Source organism: Giraffa tippelskirchi, chromosome 5 (assembly GCF_054371585.1).
Source record: "Giraffa tippelskirchi isolate mGirTip1 chromosome 5, T2T-mGirTip1v1.2.pri, whole genome shotgun sequence".
Lineage (NCBI taxonomy): Eukaryota > Metazoa > Chordata > Mammalia > Artiodactyla > Giraffidae > Giraffa > Giraffa tippelskirchi.
The window spans coordinates 93716289-93732396 of NC_137279.1; the positions used below are offsets into that span (position 1 = coordinate 93716289).

The window sequence follows — 16108 nt, forward strand, 5'->3', positions numbered from 1 at the left end:
ATCTCAGACCAATTAAACCACAATGTCTACTAGTGAGATTCAGATATAGGTATTTCATAGGTATTAGAGTTACCTCACTGATTCCAATGTGCAGCTAGGAGTGAGAACCACTGCATAGATGTCAATAGTTACGGGAATTTCAACCCACTTAAGAACAGGTAGTCTCTGGGTATGGTTATATAACCAATTAAGCATTAAGTACATATTTCTCCAAAAAGCCACTAGATTATCAAATGTCTTATATTAATGAAGATATTACATATATAAAATGGCATTATTTTGGTTTACCATTCAAGGAATTCTAACAAAAGATACATTAGTCCGTGATAACTTTTTCTCTATTGAAACTAGACTGATTTCCCAATGAATTTTCATTCATTTATTTATTATTTTTTGGCCATTATTTTTAGCATGCAGGATCTTAGTTCCCCGACCAGGGATGGGGATTCAATCCATGACCCCCGCATTAAGAATGTGGAGTCCCAACCTCTGGACCACTGGGGAAGTCCTAGGAACCTTTTTTTCTAAACCAGCAACTTTGCCCCCTATGAAACACCTGGCAATGTCTGGTAGGAGTTTTGTTGTCACAACTTGGGGGAGAGGTGCTACTGGCATCTAGTGAGTAGAGAGGCCAGGGTTTCTGTTAAACATTCTGCAGTGCACAGGAGAGGCTCCCACAACAAAGAATTATCCAGCCCCAAATTTCAGCAGTGCCAAGGTTGAGAGAGAGTGTTCTAAATCTTGAGTCCTATAGGAAAAATTTGGTTCTTGGAGATTATTCATTACAACATTGTTTCTGATATTGCAAGAATGGAAAGAGCCTAATTCAGCATATCCATACAATGGAATACTATGCAGCTGTTTAGAAACAAAACAATCCCAGAACCTCTCCCCATATTAATGAGGAAAAATCTCTAATATATAATAAGTGAAAAAAACAAAAACCAAAATGCAGAACAATGTATACAGTTCAGTTCAGTTGCTCAGTCGTGTCCGACTCTTTGCAACCCCATGAATCGCAGCATGCCAGGCCTCCCTGTCCATCACCAACTCCCGGAGTCTACCCAAACCCATGTCCATCGAGTCAGTGATGCCATCCAACCATCTCATCCTCTGTCGTCCCCTTCTCCTCCTGCCCCCAATCCTACCCAGCATTAGGGTCTTTTCCGATGAGTCAACTCTTTGCATGAGGTGGCCAAAGTATTGGAGTTTCAGCTTCAACATCAGTCCTTCCAATGAACATCTAGGACTGATCTCTTTAGGATGGACTGGCTGGATCTCCTTGCAGTCCAAGGGACTCTCAAGAGTCTTCTCCAACACCACAGTTCAAAAGCATCAATTCTGTGGCGCTCAGCTTTCTTCACCGTCCAACGCTCACATCCATACATGAACACTGGAAAAACCATAGCCTTGACTAGACGGACTTTTGTTGGCAAAGTAATGTCTCTGCTTTTAAATATGCTATCTAGGTTGGCCATAACCTTCCTTCCAAGGAGTAAGCGTCTTTTAATTTCATGGCTGCAATCACCATTAGCAGTGATTTTGGAGCCCCAAAAAATAAAGTCTGTCACTGTTTCCACTGTTTCCCCATCTATTTCCCATGAAGTGATGGGACCAGATGCCATGATCTTACTTTTCTGAACGTTGAGCTTTAAGCCAACTTTTTCACTCTCCTCTTTCACTTTCATCAAGAGGCTCTTTAGTTCTTCTTTACTTTCTGCCATAAGGGTGGTGTCATCTGCATATCTGAGGTTATCGATATTTCTCCCGGCAGTCTTGATTCCAGCTTGTGTTTCTTCCAGCCCAGCGTTTCTCATGATGTACTCTGCATAGAAGTTAAATAAGCAGGGTGACAATATACAGCCTTGACGTACTCCTTTTCCTATTTGGAACCAGTCTGTTGTTCCATGTCCAGTTCTAACTGTTGCTTCCTGACCTGCATACAGGTTTCTCAAGAGACAGGTCAGATGGTCTGGTATTCCCATTTCTTTCAGAATTTTCCACAGTTTATTGTGATCCACAAAGTCAAAGGAGCTACCCTGAGCCGGAGGCCGAGAGGAGCTACCCTGCGCCCGAGGCTGGGGGCAGTGGCCGAGAGGAGTTACCCCAGGTCCAATTAGCGGTGGCTGCGTGGGCACAGGAGGGCCGAGAGGAGTTACTCCACATTCAAGGTCAGGAGGGGCCGTCGTGAGTAGATACTCCTTGTCCAAGGTAAGGAGCAATGGCTGCACTTTGCTGGAGCAGCCGTGAAGAGATACCCCACGTCCAAGGTAAGAGAAACCCAAGTAAGATGGTAGGTGTTGTGAGAGGGCATCAGAGGGCAGACACACTGAAACTATAATCACAGAAAACTAGCTAATCTGATCACACGGACCACAGCCTTGTCTATCTCAATGAAACTAAGCCATGCTGTGTGGGGCCACCCAGGACAGATGGGTCATGGTGGAGAGGTCTGACAGAATGTAGTCCACTGGAGAAGGGCATGGCAAACCACTTCAGTATTCTTGCCTTGAGAACCCCATGAACAGTATGAAAAGGCAAAAAGATAGGACACTGGAAGATGAACTCCCCAGGTCGGTAGGTGCCCAATATGCTACTGGCGATCAGTGGAGAAATAATTCCAGAAAGAATGATGGGATGGAGCCAAAGCAAAAACAATACCCAGCTGTGGATGTGACTGGTGATAGAAGCAAAGTCCGATGCTGTAAAGAGCAATATTGCATAGGAACCTGGACTGTTAGGTCCATGAATCAAGGCAAATTGGAAGTGGTCAAACAGGAGATGGCAAGAGTGAACATCGACATTCTAGGAATCAGTGAACTAAGATGGACTAGAATGGGTGAATTTAACGCAGATGACCATTATATCTACTACTGTGGGCAGGAATCCCTTAGAAGAAATGGAGTAGGCATCATGGTCAACAAAAGAGTCTGAAATGCAGTACTTGGATGCAATCTCAAAAACGACAGAATGATCTCTGTTCGTTTCCAAGGCAAACCATTCAATATCATGGTAATCCAAGTCTATGCCCCGACCAGTAACACTGAAGAAGCTGAACTTGAACAGTTCTATGAAGACCTACAAGACCTTTTAGAACTGACACCCAAAAAAGATGTCCTTTTCATTATAGGGGACTGGAATGCAATGTATACAGCAAGTCATCATTTATGTAAAAAAGGGGATAATCTATCCAATTTGTTTGTAAAAAGGTAAATATTTTGAAGGACATACAAAAATTGATAATCCTGTTTGCCTTCAAGGAAAGGAAATGGGTTCTTGTGGGGGCAGGAAGAGAGAGAGTAGCGTCTTTTATACTTTTTGACCTCTGTACCATGTTGCTATCACCCAGGGAGAAAGCAAATTTTAAAAAATTAAATCAACAAACCCCTAATGAATCCTCTAAAGCTAACAAATAGCTTTTCTGTATGAATTATACTACTCTGTTTAGAAAAATCCTGCTGCATCCAATTGTGTTAGGCTGAGGTTAAAGATAATAAACAGTGGGGCCCCATCCCTAGGACACATCTAAATCTACCCTGGCAAGGTTTGGTAAACCCTCAGCTTTCTCACAAGGGTACTTTTCATGTAACATTCTTCACAGGAAAAATAACATTGTTTCAAGCTTGTAACAACATCTTTTTTTTTTTTCTTTACTCTGTGAGCCCAAGTTTCCTATCTGTAAAACAAGGGCAAGGACTATGGTAGTGTTTTCCACACATTTTTCCTTCCTTTGGTAATATAACATTTACCAAGCTAAGAGCAATTTAAAATACCAACATATAAAAAATATACAAGGGCTGTACTGGGAAAAACAGGAATAAGGAACATCTGCTTTGATGTTCACTTTCTTCCAGCTACTAAAGTACAGAGGAAAACATCAAGGGTTCAAAAAACAGAACAACCTAGAGCAACCACAATAGCAACAGCTAACATTTACTAAACATTTTCTGTAGATCAGGCACTGGTCTGAGTGCTTTATGTAAATTAATTCTGTATATTTTCAAAACAATTCTATGATGAAATATTATTATCTCCAACTTACAAAGATAGAGTGGCAAGTATGGCAGAATAGTTAAAAACATGGACTCAAGAATAACTTCTTAAAAAAAAAGAATCTAACTTCTAGGATTTGAAATGGGGCTCTCCTACTTAATAGTTTTGTGACCTTAAGCAAGTTACGTAAACTTTGTGTTGTCTGTTTCATTTCTAAAATGGAGAAAATGGTAGTATTTACATACAGGATTGTTAAAAGGATTAAACTACTTTAAAAAAATTGATTATTACTATGACTAGTTTCTACCCAAGTTTGCATAGCTACCAAGTAAAAGAGTTAGGCTTTGAACCCAGGCAATGGGGAGTGTACATTTCTACTTTGCTAAATGGCAATTACCTGAAACATGAGTTTAAAATCATGGTACCCAAACAAAAATTGCAGAGTTCTTTCCTTGGTAAATAGAAAATAATTTATGGACTATTATATATATATAGACACATACATATATATATTTTACTAATCATATAAGAGTTTGAAGCTCTATATTTTTATAGTATTTACCATAACTTGTCAAATGTAAAGTTAACCCTGATGATGCTCCAGTAGGTTTTATCTTTAAATGTTTGAAACTTTATTTTAAAAGTATACATCAGGATTTCCCTGGTGGTCCAGTGGTTGAGAATCTGCCTTGGAATGTGGGGAACTTGGATTCAATCCCTGGTTAGGGAACTAAGATCCCACACATCTTGGGGTAGCCTGCGAGCTGAAACTAGAGAGCCGGTGTGCCACAACTAAGACCAGACGAAGCCAAATAAATAAATATTTTTTAAAAAGTGTACACTGAAAAGCTTTTCTTGCTAATCTGCATTTCACTGTTCCCTGCTGCAACATCCCGGCAAGGAAGCATTATGAGATAAATGTTTAATTACTCCTATTCTAGTGGGGAAATCTGAGCGCAGCTAAGACTGCTGCTGTACAGCAATAGCATAGAGCCCAACTGTCTATTTACAGCTTGAGGACTGATGCCAGAAGCAGAGCAGTAGGAAACACTAGAAATCTAGGCGGTTTTGCTGAGTGCCTCTCACTGTGCTTAAAAAAAGTTTCAGTTAAATCTTACCCTCTTTTAAATTAAAGTACAAAACCACCATGCAAGGCAAAGTACTCTGGAGGTAGTCGTGATTTGGCCCCCTTTCTGTGTTTCCTATTGCTGATGTAACAAATTACCACAAACCTGGTAATAATAATAAAACAACATAAATTTGTCATTTAGAGTTGGTTTAGAAGTCCAAAATCAAAGTGTCAGCAGGACTGTGTTCTTTCTGGGTGCTCTAGTAGAGAATCTGTTTTCTTGACTTCTCTAGGTTTTAGAGGCTGCCCTTTCATCTTCAAAGCCTGCCTGCAGCTGCTGGTCCAGTCTATGTCCTACTGCATCACTTTGACACTGACTCTTTGGTCTTCCTCTTCCATCTTTCAAGAACTCTTATAATTGCAGTGGGGTTACCAGATAATTCAGGGTAATCTCCCTATTTTCAGGTTAGCTGATTAGTATCCTTGATTTTATTTTGCCATGTAGCATAACACATTTACTGCTTCCAGGGATTACGACACAGACATCTTTGGGGGAACTATTATTCTGTTTTCCATACTTTTCTTGGTTCAAATAATTCAAGGTTCTTTCATTCAATAAGGTCATTTTATTGAGCACTTAATATATTTTAGTCTCTGGTAGGCACCCGGGGCATACATAAAAGAATTGAATACTATCTTATGTGTCTATACTTAATGGGCAATTCATGAAGTGCAGTTACCAGAAGTTAGTTAAAGGCAGAGACTCTAAGTAACTCTCTTTATATACAATGCACCAGTGGTAGTGGAATTGTATTAGAACTGTTTTTTCTTTGTAGCATACGCAATCATGTTGCTAATTAGAAATTGACTGTGAAGGCAATGTGATATAGTGAAAAAAGTTACATTTTTAAGAGCCAGGCAAACTAAAGTCTAAAGACAGTTATCAGACTTTTTTGAGCCTCAGGCTTCTCATCTGTAAAATGGGAATAATATGATCTATTTCAAAGTGTTGTTTATTTTAAGGATTAAACAGGAATGCAATTTCCCCTGGCATAGTATTTCACAAATGTTAATTTTCTTTCCCTTCTAATATTTTTAGTATCTAAAATTCATTTCAACATTTCCATGACTTGCTTTACACTAAACTACCAAAGAATATAAAAGAAATGTTAGACATAGTCCCTGACAACAAATTTAAAATGCTTTTAGTAGAGTAACACACTTGCGTACATGGCACAATTAAAAAGATCATCGGCTCCTAAACAGCTCCATGAAAAAGCTGGGACTTAAGGTTAGGAAAAGCAAATGTAGAGTGAGGTAATTGAGGCCAATTTCCCTTTAAAAAAAAAAAAAAAAAAGCAAGCAAACAAAACCAGACTCACATATTGAAATATGTAAGGAGGAAATTTAGGAGTGTCTAACTTTAGAGCTTGAATGGCCTTTGAGATTAATCTAGTACAGTGATTTTCAAACTATTCCCAGATCCCTTAGAAGTCCACAGATGTGAAGAAAAAGGGAAACCTAAGTGGATCCCTTGCCTCATTTATTCTGCTTTGCCTACAAGGTGAAACAAAAGATTACTAGAAGAGAGCTTTGGAATTACCTGTGGCTTTTAAGAGTCCATAATTCTTTTGAACTCAATCAAGAAAAAGTTAACGTTCATGCAGAATTTTGAGACACAAGTATCAGTAACTATGGAAATCTGATAGACCTAGATTTGCAGTTTTATTAACGATTTGGAAGAATAGGACACAAACTACCAATTACATCCACAAACTTTATCAACATTACCGTGAACGATAACATAACACTCTGCACTTTCCCTGTACCTAGGAGTTAATTTAACTCTACACATATTATTTCATCGCACATCAACCCTGAAAGCAGATTAGGGGCTCACTAATTTTCCATGTTCAATTTTTCGTTTCTTGTTGATAAAGAACTAAGAAAAATAACTTTCTGAAGGACACACAAGACACGGCAGATGGAGTCCAGGCCTGAACTTGATATATATGGTATCTTTATTCTCTAACCAGGCTGCCTAATGAGGTTGAAAATATATCATCCATTCATCATCCATCCACGAGGAATGCGTAAAAATGCACAAAAAACATCATCGCATATAAACAGTAGTGTGAAATTCGAGAAATTTAAGCTAGGTTTAAAAAAAAAAAAGAAAGAAAAAGTCGACCATTGAGTGGGTTCTTTCCTGGGTCCTAGGTCCGCAACACAGAGCCCAAAGAGAAGCCCCCTAAGGAGGGTCGCCGGCCCTACTGGTCTCACTCCCTACCTCATGGAGGTTCGGAGTCCCGCTCTTTTCCCTCATGGGTACAACCCCCGTGCCGGTCCATTTTCTCACCGAGTCACAAACCAGCTCTCCCCGCCCGGCAAACGGCATACACTGTCAAACGCCGTCTCCACGCCGCGCGTCCCGCAGCGGAGAAGCAAGCTTGGGTCGTAAGGCAGGAAGCTGCTCAATGCGCAGCCGCCGCGGCCTCCAACCACCCGCCAGCGGAGGGGCGCTAGGCCGCCCCTCACCCGCTCGCCGCGGCCAGGGCGAGGCCAGACAAGGAGGCCGCGGCGCCGTGCGAGGTAAATAGCCACAGGCTTCTCTCCGTCACTCGCGGTAATTCGTGTCCTAACGGCAAGCTGTGCCCACTTCGCCTGTCGTTTTCTCCCCCGCTTCTGCAGCCAACGGGAATGGAACAGTCCCGCGGGGGGGATTGTGGGAGGCGCACGCGTGAGGGGTGGAGGGTATGTCGGGGGGGCCGCAGGAGGAGGAGGCCGCGGCGGCCGTGGCGGCGGTTGGTGGCAGTGGGGGCGGGGAAGGGGGGGAGGAGAGGAGAGGAGGTGGAGGAGGAGGCTTGGGCTCGCGCTGCTAAAGGTACGCGTGAGGGCCCGCGCCAGAGCTGGCTTGACAGGGGCCGAGGGGAAGGGGAGGACTGTGCCAGGAGGCGCCCCAGAGGGAGTGCGTACTGGCTGGCGGGCGCGCAAGGCGGCCGAAGGCGGTGGTTGGTGGGAGCAGCGAGCGACGAGCCCAGATACACTCTGGCGCGTGCGGGCGGGCGTGCGCGCTCCGCCGCCCGAGTCGGGTGAGGGGGGAGGACGAAGGGGGAAAACGCGAGGAGGGAGGAGTGGGAGGTGGGGGGGCACGAGGCGCCCTTCGCTCCCTCCCTCCCAAGGAGCTGCCGCCGCCGCCGCTCTGCCGCCGCCGCTCCCGCCGCCATTTTGGGTTCGCTTTGCGGAGGGGGAGAAGATCCCCGTCTCGGTTGCGGGACCCGCCTCCCCTCAGTTTCCCCCGCTTAGCCCCACGCCTTTCCCCTCTCCTCTCTCGCATTTCCGCCAGTCCGCTCACCCGCTGGCCGCCTCTTGACAAGCGGGAGGGATCCGCTGTGGACCAAGGGAAGCGGAGGAGCCTGGTGGCGGCCGCCCCCTCTTCCCCACTTCCCTGCACTCTCATCTCCCTCGGCCTCGGCCTCTGACACGGTGAGTAGAACCGTCTGGGGAGGCCTTTGGGCCTAAGTACTTCCTCAGCGACTCAGTCCTTGGCTTCCTGGGAGCTACTGTCATCTCCCGGACCTGGACCTCCGGGAGAGCGGTGGTAAGGATGGGGGAGGGGAGAGTAGGGAAGGGGATCCTGAGCTTACCGGGAAGTCCCTCCTGGCGGGGGTGAAGGGGTGTCCCTGACAGGCGGGCTCCTGCCTTGGGGGAGGGGGCGGGAAAGTAAGCGAGTGGAGGCGGAGTCGGCGGTGTCCCTGACAGGTTAGTTTGTGTCTTGTGGAGGAAGGATTGGAGCATCCCCCATAGTCCTGTTTGTTTCGTTTAAGGCATAAAAGTGGCAGGAGGGAAGATTTTCCGTGCGGTCAGATCTGTGGTGTCTCTGACATGCTGAACTGTATGTAGGGACGACAGAATGATCTCAGTTTCGCAAGTTTAATAAATGTTACTCGTTGCTTTGGGCATTGAAAGACATGTTTTTGGTCTAGAAGACAGATGGTCTGTTGGTGTATAGCGGCTGTGTTTGTGTGAGTATACAAGGAAGGAAAGTGTTCCGGAAGAGTTTGCTTGTATTTTTACAAGTGTAATGGAGTTCCCCTTATACTAGCTTATTTTTAAAATAAAGCTTGGGATGTTCCTTGCTGGTTGATGTGTTTGTGTATTTTAGGGTTTGGGATTGCCTTAATACTTGCTGGTAAAGAGAAGTCATGGCAGTATTTTGGAAATAGAGCATTGAAGTGGTGGGGTCAGGAATAGGAGAAACTTATCATAGTCAGCTATTCTTAAGAATAGTTTGTTGCTCAGAATAGAGTGAATTGTTCAGATGTGAAGGCCCCGAACATCTTTACTTGAACAATGTACTGTGAGCGTATAAAGAATGGATGGAGTTTTTGTTGACCTGAGCTTGTATTAACACTTCGTAATAGAATAAAGCTTTTATATTGTTCAGAATGCTCTTTCAGTTTGTTTATGATCATAAATAAATCTCTGTGGAAATGGTGGGATGACTGTTTCCTCCCATGTTACAAAATAGGAAATTGAGGCATAGACATCATTTTTTCAAGGTCGTATGTTAAATTAGTGACAGACTTGGGACTATAATAGGTACTTTTGACTCCTAGTCCAGTAGTATATTCATCATACCATGACATCTCAGGAGATATTTTTCAGGCAGATCTGAGTTTATTGGAAAGATAGGGGCATATTGAATGGTATTTGGTAGAGATCAGTTGTGTCAGAACATAGGTTGTCTTTGCCAGGTTGGCCTGTGAGAGATGGGTATTCCATGACGATATTACTTTTTGTTTATGGAGGAAGCAGAGCGTTTCTGACACTTGAGTTTGTGTATTTGAGGGAGGGATATTTAACTGGTAACTGAGAAGCAGGGTGGGGGCTGACAGCTTAACTTTAAGGGAGAAACAATCATCTTTCATTCATTCAACAAATATTTACTGAGTAACTACTCAATAAATGGTCCCTGCCTTGGGGTGAGAATAATCAAGGTGACCCTGTTGAAGCAGCTCGGGTACATTTGTCTTGACAGTGGTAGATACTGAGACAGTGATACATATTGAGTCGAGTGAGGCAGACAGGGCAGTGTGGAGTTGAAACTAGAAAACCTTCTTCAAAAGTATACTCAGTTTGGAGGGAATTTAGATCTTCCAGACATTTTACTGTGGAAGGATACAAGTGTATTTAAGCCTCTAATAGGGTGCCCAGTTTGTGGTAGAGTGTGCTGCCTTTTGCATTTTCTTTTGGCATTTCCCAGTAAACTGTTTTTGGGATCTGGAATTGTCAATATATGTGCCTGTGAATATTGGAACTTTTTGGCTGCGCTAAAGAAATTCTTCGAAAGACTAATTTTGTAGTAAGGATCCCCTCTCTGAACATGAGAGAAGAATACTTGAATTAAGGCAACTTAACTGTATTTCTCTGGCAAGTAGAGTGTTTTTGATTTGCTGGATTAGTGGTTCTTAGAAGTTTTTTGCGGGTCCACTTACGGTTCTGAGAATGTGATGAGAAAACCCTCACTGGAGAAAACGATGGGCATGAGTACAGTCACACAAATTATGCATACAATTTTCAGAAATGTTAATGAAGTAGAGCCAGTTTACATTTAAGTCTCATTTAAAAGTTTTTTTTTTTTTTTTAATAGTTTTGTTTGGAAGTGGAGATGTTGGTATGAGTTTAAGATGAAAGATTTTTTGATGGTGGGCATGCTGACAGTAAGGAGAACTTTAAAATCTTTTTTATTCTATTCATTTTATTTTCTATTCTTTGCAGATTGATTTCTGCAGTGTTAAAACATGATTCTAATTAGGTGATCAGAGAATGTGATATAACACAAATGTTTATAGATTTATTCTTCCTCATAATTATTCTTATTCTCAAACTCATCGCTTTCCAGTTTTGCATTGGGACTGAGGTGTTTTGAAGCTCATTTCTTGGAGTGTATCTTAGTTATAACAAATGTTATTGAGTTGTTTTTATGCAGGGGATACAAAGATGAATAATATATGGCCTTTGTCCTTGAAGCTATTCTAATTCAATTGAAGTTATGAATTGCATGTTAGTGGGAGCCTTTAAAAGGGCAAGGTGGAGGGAAGCATATTCCTAGAAGTTGAGATTTCATGATTTAATTGCCTGAGAGGTTTTGCTGTTAGTTTTAGGAAGTTACAAAGTCTTCACATTCTGTATGCAACTTTGCAGCTTAAAAAACGTGTTTTGGTATCATTTGATGTTTTGAGATGAAGGAACTCTGGCTTGAAAAGGATGCAAATGTTGGTGGCATTTCTTATCTTGTTTTGAATGTATTTCTTTAGTGGGTTTACATAAAAAGGTCTTAATGTCATTTTTGGATATGCATGTATCTAGAAAACACTTTGGGTTGATTTGAAAGACTACCCCTGAATCTAGTACTGAAAATTAAAAATAATTGCTGAATTTTTTAAAGAAAAGAAACTCAGAAAGGTGTTTTAATGGTACAGATTACAGGATTCAGTAAGATAATGGAAAGATCTTAAGAAAAATGGTCTGATTGTCTCTATTGTCATGTCCTCTGGGTAAGAAGTCATGTAAATTTGTGAAAAGTTTATTTTCTCTAATTTTTAACTTCGGTAGTAGGTTCCTACATTTTTAAAAAAATAACATGTCATTTATATGTGTGTGTGTGGTGTGTCTATATCTTTGCATATGGATAACATGTATTTAGTCTCCTCTGTGTATGAGATACTTCACAATTGAAAAAAACAACTATTGCAATAATTACAAAAAATACACAAGATCTTTAAGGATCAAGAACAGAGTGATTTTCATGTTCTGTTCTTGGGTTGTATTCTAAAATATGAAGCATAACTTCCCTATGTCTTGCTCAGTACTGTGTCTTTATAGTATTAGCAGTACCACTTGAGGTTTTATTCTAAGTCTTCCATGCCTTATGAATAAAGAATTTGGACACATTCAGTCCTGCCTAAAATAATCTGCCTGGACATGGTGGGAAAGTTTTACCATGTGTGTAGGTGGTGAATCTCCAATAATTTCATATTGTTTTTTCAGTTATGCATGTTGATTTGAGTCCCTTAAAGATAATATATTCCCTTATATTACCTTATATTGTAACCCACTGTGAGGTCTACTTTGTGCCAGCCTTTCCAGAAGCATGAGCTAGCTTAACCCTGGCTATCATAAGAGAGGGAAATGCAAGTAGTTTTTGTTTTAAGCTATATTGCTCATCTTTTTTTTTTCTTTCTTAATGTCTATCTTTAAACTACTTGTAATTTATTTGGTTTATATTCTTTCATTTGGAAAGGTTAGATTTTCATGCTTATGATTTGTTATGAGTTGATAACGGTCATTTCATACTTTAGAAATCACTTTCTTAGTGATTGTCTGATTGGGGGTGTTGATGGCAGTGTGATGTTGATACAACATAGTAGATTATGGCTTCAAGCAATAATGAAATTTAGCTAATAATCTTATTGCTATTTCAGACTTATATTTCCTTCATTGAACACCTAACTTTTTTTATGTTTGAAGAATATATAAAATTTTATTTTTAGCATTAATGGTTTTTGCTTTCCATAGTTTTTAATCATTTGCTCTCAGGCATTTGCAAGTTGATGACAAGAGTTTATATTTTTTTTCCATTTAATTTTGTTCCTTTTTTGAAGTGTGGAAAATTTCTAACCTAGAGAGCAATGAAATAAATAACATAAAGTTCTCATGTATTCAACATCCAGCTTCAAAAGTTATCCAAATCCAGTTATCACACTATATCCCTATCAACTAGCCTCTCTTCCTCCTCCCTTCCTTTGTTTATTTTGAAACAAATCTTTCAGATATTATATCATTTGATCCATAAATACAGTGTATACATTCTTTTCACTTTTAAATGGGGAATTATTTTCCCTTAGTTAGGTTTATATAATTTTTTAAATAAACTGTCTGATGATAGTTGGAACTAAACTTTTCATACTGAATACTTACAGTCTGTATTACCTGTCAGTAGGGATTCCTCTGCAACATAAGAAATGAACTGAATAGAACTTTACTTAATTGCCTTTAGATGTTTGCATTGTAAAATGCAGTTGGTTCCTGTGTTTCCTAGAAAAGTGTATCAGCTTTTTTTTTCAGACACACAGTGAGAAGTAATGTCTCTTAGTTTTTTCATTGGTTTTTTTAGTCATAGTGACAAGTTGCTAAAAACATTTTCTAGATCCTTTTAGTTCCTCTTATTTTCTAACTGGACCCAGTTATCACAAAGAAATCAGATGATACGGATGATGTTGAACAGGAGCTGAAATTGGTCTAAAATCAACATGCTTTTTAAAGAGAATGAAATACACCTTGTTTTGAGTTTTGAAATTCCTTTTGTGGACATTTGAAAATACATGTCATTGCTTAAACTGCTAAAAATAAACCATGCTACAGAGCATGAAGAGTAGAAATACAATAGAAAAAGAAGGTAAATATTCCTATTGAGTTGTGAAGAAGAAACAGAGAATAGAGATTTGAAGTGATTGCTAGTTAAGTATATAGGTGTATATCCTTTTTTTCCAGAAAAGGCTGACGGATGAATGTGAATTCCATCGTTAATGAAAGTTTGGTTAACTTATCTTCTAATTCTACAGTAAATAAATCATAAATCTTTGACTTAAGCTTCCTGTTTTACATTTTTTTTTCTATCTTTTCCACACTTGATACCAAACCACTCCTCTCATTCAGTTTTATTTGTCCTGAGATCACAAGTGGACACTGTGTCTAACTATAAAGTAGCTATATCATGGCTTCTTGGTGTAAATGACATTGAGAATGTGATGGAGACATTCCTTATGATAAGTTTCTTAAATGCAGCACTGATGAAAATGAAAGCCCTAGAGTTTAAGGACTAACATGTGAAGCCTAACAGGATTTAATGGAGAGAACTTAAAAGATTGTCTTTGAAAGAAAAACTGCCAATTCTGACATTTGAGAAAATGGGGAAGTGAATTAATCATGTATAATCATTGTTGGATGAACAGTGTTTTATATATATGTGTTATATATATATTTGAGGATACAAAGATAGGGAGATAAGAATCTCAAGTAGAGATTCTATGTATAAAATTGATAACTAAATGATAACACAGTTTGGAAAGTTAAAGTTTAGATGCAGAAGCATATAAAGATGTAGACGCAAGAAGAAAGGAGGAATCATTTTGAAACTGAAATTAGAGGTTTAAGTTAATTTTATTTTTCTGTGTGTGTTTAAGGGGAAAAAAACCCTCAAATGTAGAACAAGATCAGAGTTGAATTTTTTCTGAATAGTATTTTTTCTGTTCATTCATTCATTCTTCATTCAGCCAACTAACATTTTTTTCACTACTTCATTCCTATTTCTATGCTTAGGTGTTGGGAAAAAACTAGGAATTTTTTTTTTTTTTTTTGGTTTGGTTTTTCTTTGAAGAGAGTTGTGAATCTAGTAAGAGGAACATCATGTTAACAAACATATTATATGGTATAATGCATTTCTTTCTCCAGGTAGAGAGCGGAGCATGTTTAAGTCTGTGGGGAGAAAGGAAAGGCTAGGGATGGCTTCTGACCAGTGGGAAGAGACAGGTTTTAAAGGATAAATACGAGTTATTCAGCAGGGTACAGTGAGGGCATTCTAGATAAAGAAAGATCATCTGCAAGGATATGAAGTGAATATAACAGCAGAATGAGTTCAGGAGACTGTAATTTGAATCAGTATAGTACTTTCTACCATTCTCCTGTGATTTCCAGTGACTTCAGTACTATAGAAGGTTGGCCTTTGTGCTTAGAGATCATTAAAAAAAATAAAGATGAAACTATGTTCAATATACTCTATTTAGAGAAAATAGTGTACTGTTACAGTTCAAGGTAATCTTAACAAAGATTAAAATCAATAAAATGATTCTGTTTTAGTTAGAATTTTTTTTTATTGGAATATAATTGCTTTACAATGTTGTGTTCGTTTCTGTTAGACAGGAACATGAATCAGCCATATGTATACACATATCCCTTCCCTCTTGAACCTCCCTCCCACCTCCTCATCCCACCCCTCTGGGACATCAGAGAACACGAAGCCGAGTTCCCTGTGTTAAAAGGCAGCTTCCTGCTAGCTATCTGCTTTACACATGGTAGTGGATATGCTAATACTACTGTCTCAATTCGACACCCCTTCTTTCACGCTCTGTGTCCACAGTTCTCTTCTCCATGTCTGTGCCTCTATTCTTGCCCTGTCAATAGGTTCTTCAGTACCTGGTTTTCTAGATTCTGTGTATATATATTAATATACAATATTATATATTGTATATAACAATATATATGTATATTGTATATATATTGTAATATATATGTATATTGGTTTTTCTCTTTTTGACTTTACTCAGAAAATTTTTACTAGAATACACCCCATTCCTCCAGCATTTTAATCAAGCCTTGTCTATAATAGGTATCCCAGCCAAATAAAATAATAAATAATTGCTTTTCATAATAATGAACAAATCTGCCAGTCTCCACACTGGTATATTTCTCCTTCATTTGTTGAAAATCTCAAATAGTGATTAAGATTGTGGACTCTTAAAATCAGATTAAGCGATTTCCCTATGGTGCAGTGGTTCAGACTGTGCTTCTGCTGCAGGTGGCATGGGTTGGATCCCTGGTCAGGGAACTAAGGTGCTGCGGCCGTGTGGTGCTGACAAAAAACATGTTTGTAACTTTTCACAAAATAATTATGGTCTTTGGTTTCCTTGACTGTAAAATGATGATAATTGTTGTTTAGTCACTAAGTAGTGTCTGATTCTTTTTTGACCCCACAAACAGTAGCCCCCCAGGCTCCTCTGTCCAAGGGAGTTCCCAGGCAGAATACTGGAGTGGGTATTTCCTTCTCCGGGAGATCTTCCCATCCAGGGATTGAACCCACCTCTCCTGCAATGCGCTTAGATTCTTGACCCCTGAGCCACCAGGGATCCTCAAACTGGTAATAATACTTACTGCTAAAGGTTGTTGGAGGATTGTATGAGATAATGTGTGTAAATGCTTAGCATA

The 16108-nt window shown here is 39.9% G+C and overlaps 2 protein-coding genes across 13 annotated transcripts in view; one reads left to right on the plus strand and one right to left on the minus strand.

Moving 5' to 3' along the window:
* Positions 1 to 8767, minus strand: part of DAP3 (death associated protein 3) — a 39656-nt gene extending 30889 nt beyond the window's left edge. For 3 of the 10 annotated variants that reach the window (XM_081494386.1, XM_081494385.1, XM_081494381.1), the window contains exon 1: positions 7422 to 7497. Coding sequence is in view for 2 of the 10 variants with exons in the window: in XM_081494388.1 (XP_081350514.1) it covers positions 7353 to 7357 (5 nt within the window). In the remaining 8 variants the exon portion in view is untranslated. Of the gene's footprint in view, positions 1 to 7352; positions 7498 to 8417 lie in introns of those variants that run through there. The other 7 variants (XM_081494390.1, XM_081494383.1, XM_081494388.1 and 4 more) reach the window with 5 other exon arrangements.
* ASH1L (ASH1 like histone lysine methyltransferase) overlaps positions 7885 to 16108 on the plus strand; it is a 201291-nt gene continuing 193067 nt past the window's right edge. The window contains exons 1-2 of one of the 3 annotated variants that reach the window (XM_081494190.1): positions 7885 to 7946; positions 8409 to 8548. The gene's annotated coding sequence lies outside the window, so the exon portion shown is untranslated. Of the gene's footprint in view, positions 7947 to 8281; positions 8549 to 16108 lie in introns of those variants that run through there. The other 2 variants (XM_081494192.1, XM_081494189.1) reach the window with 2 other exon arrangements.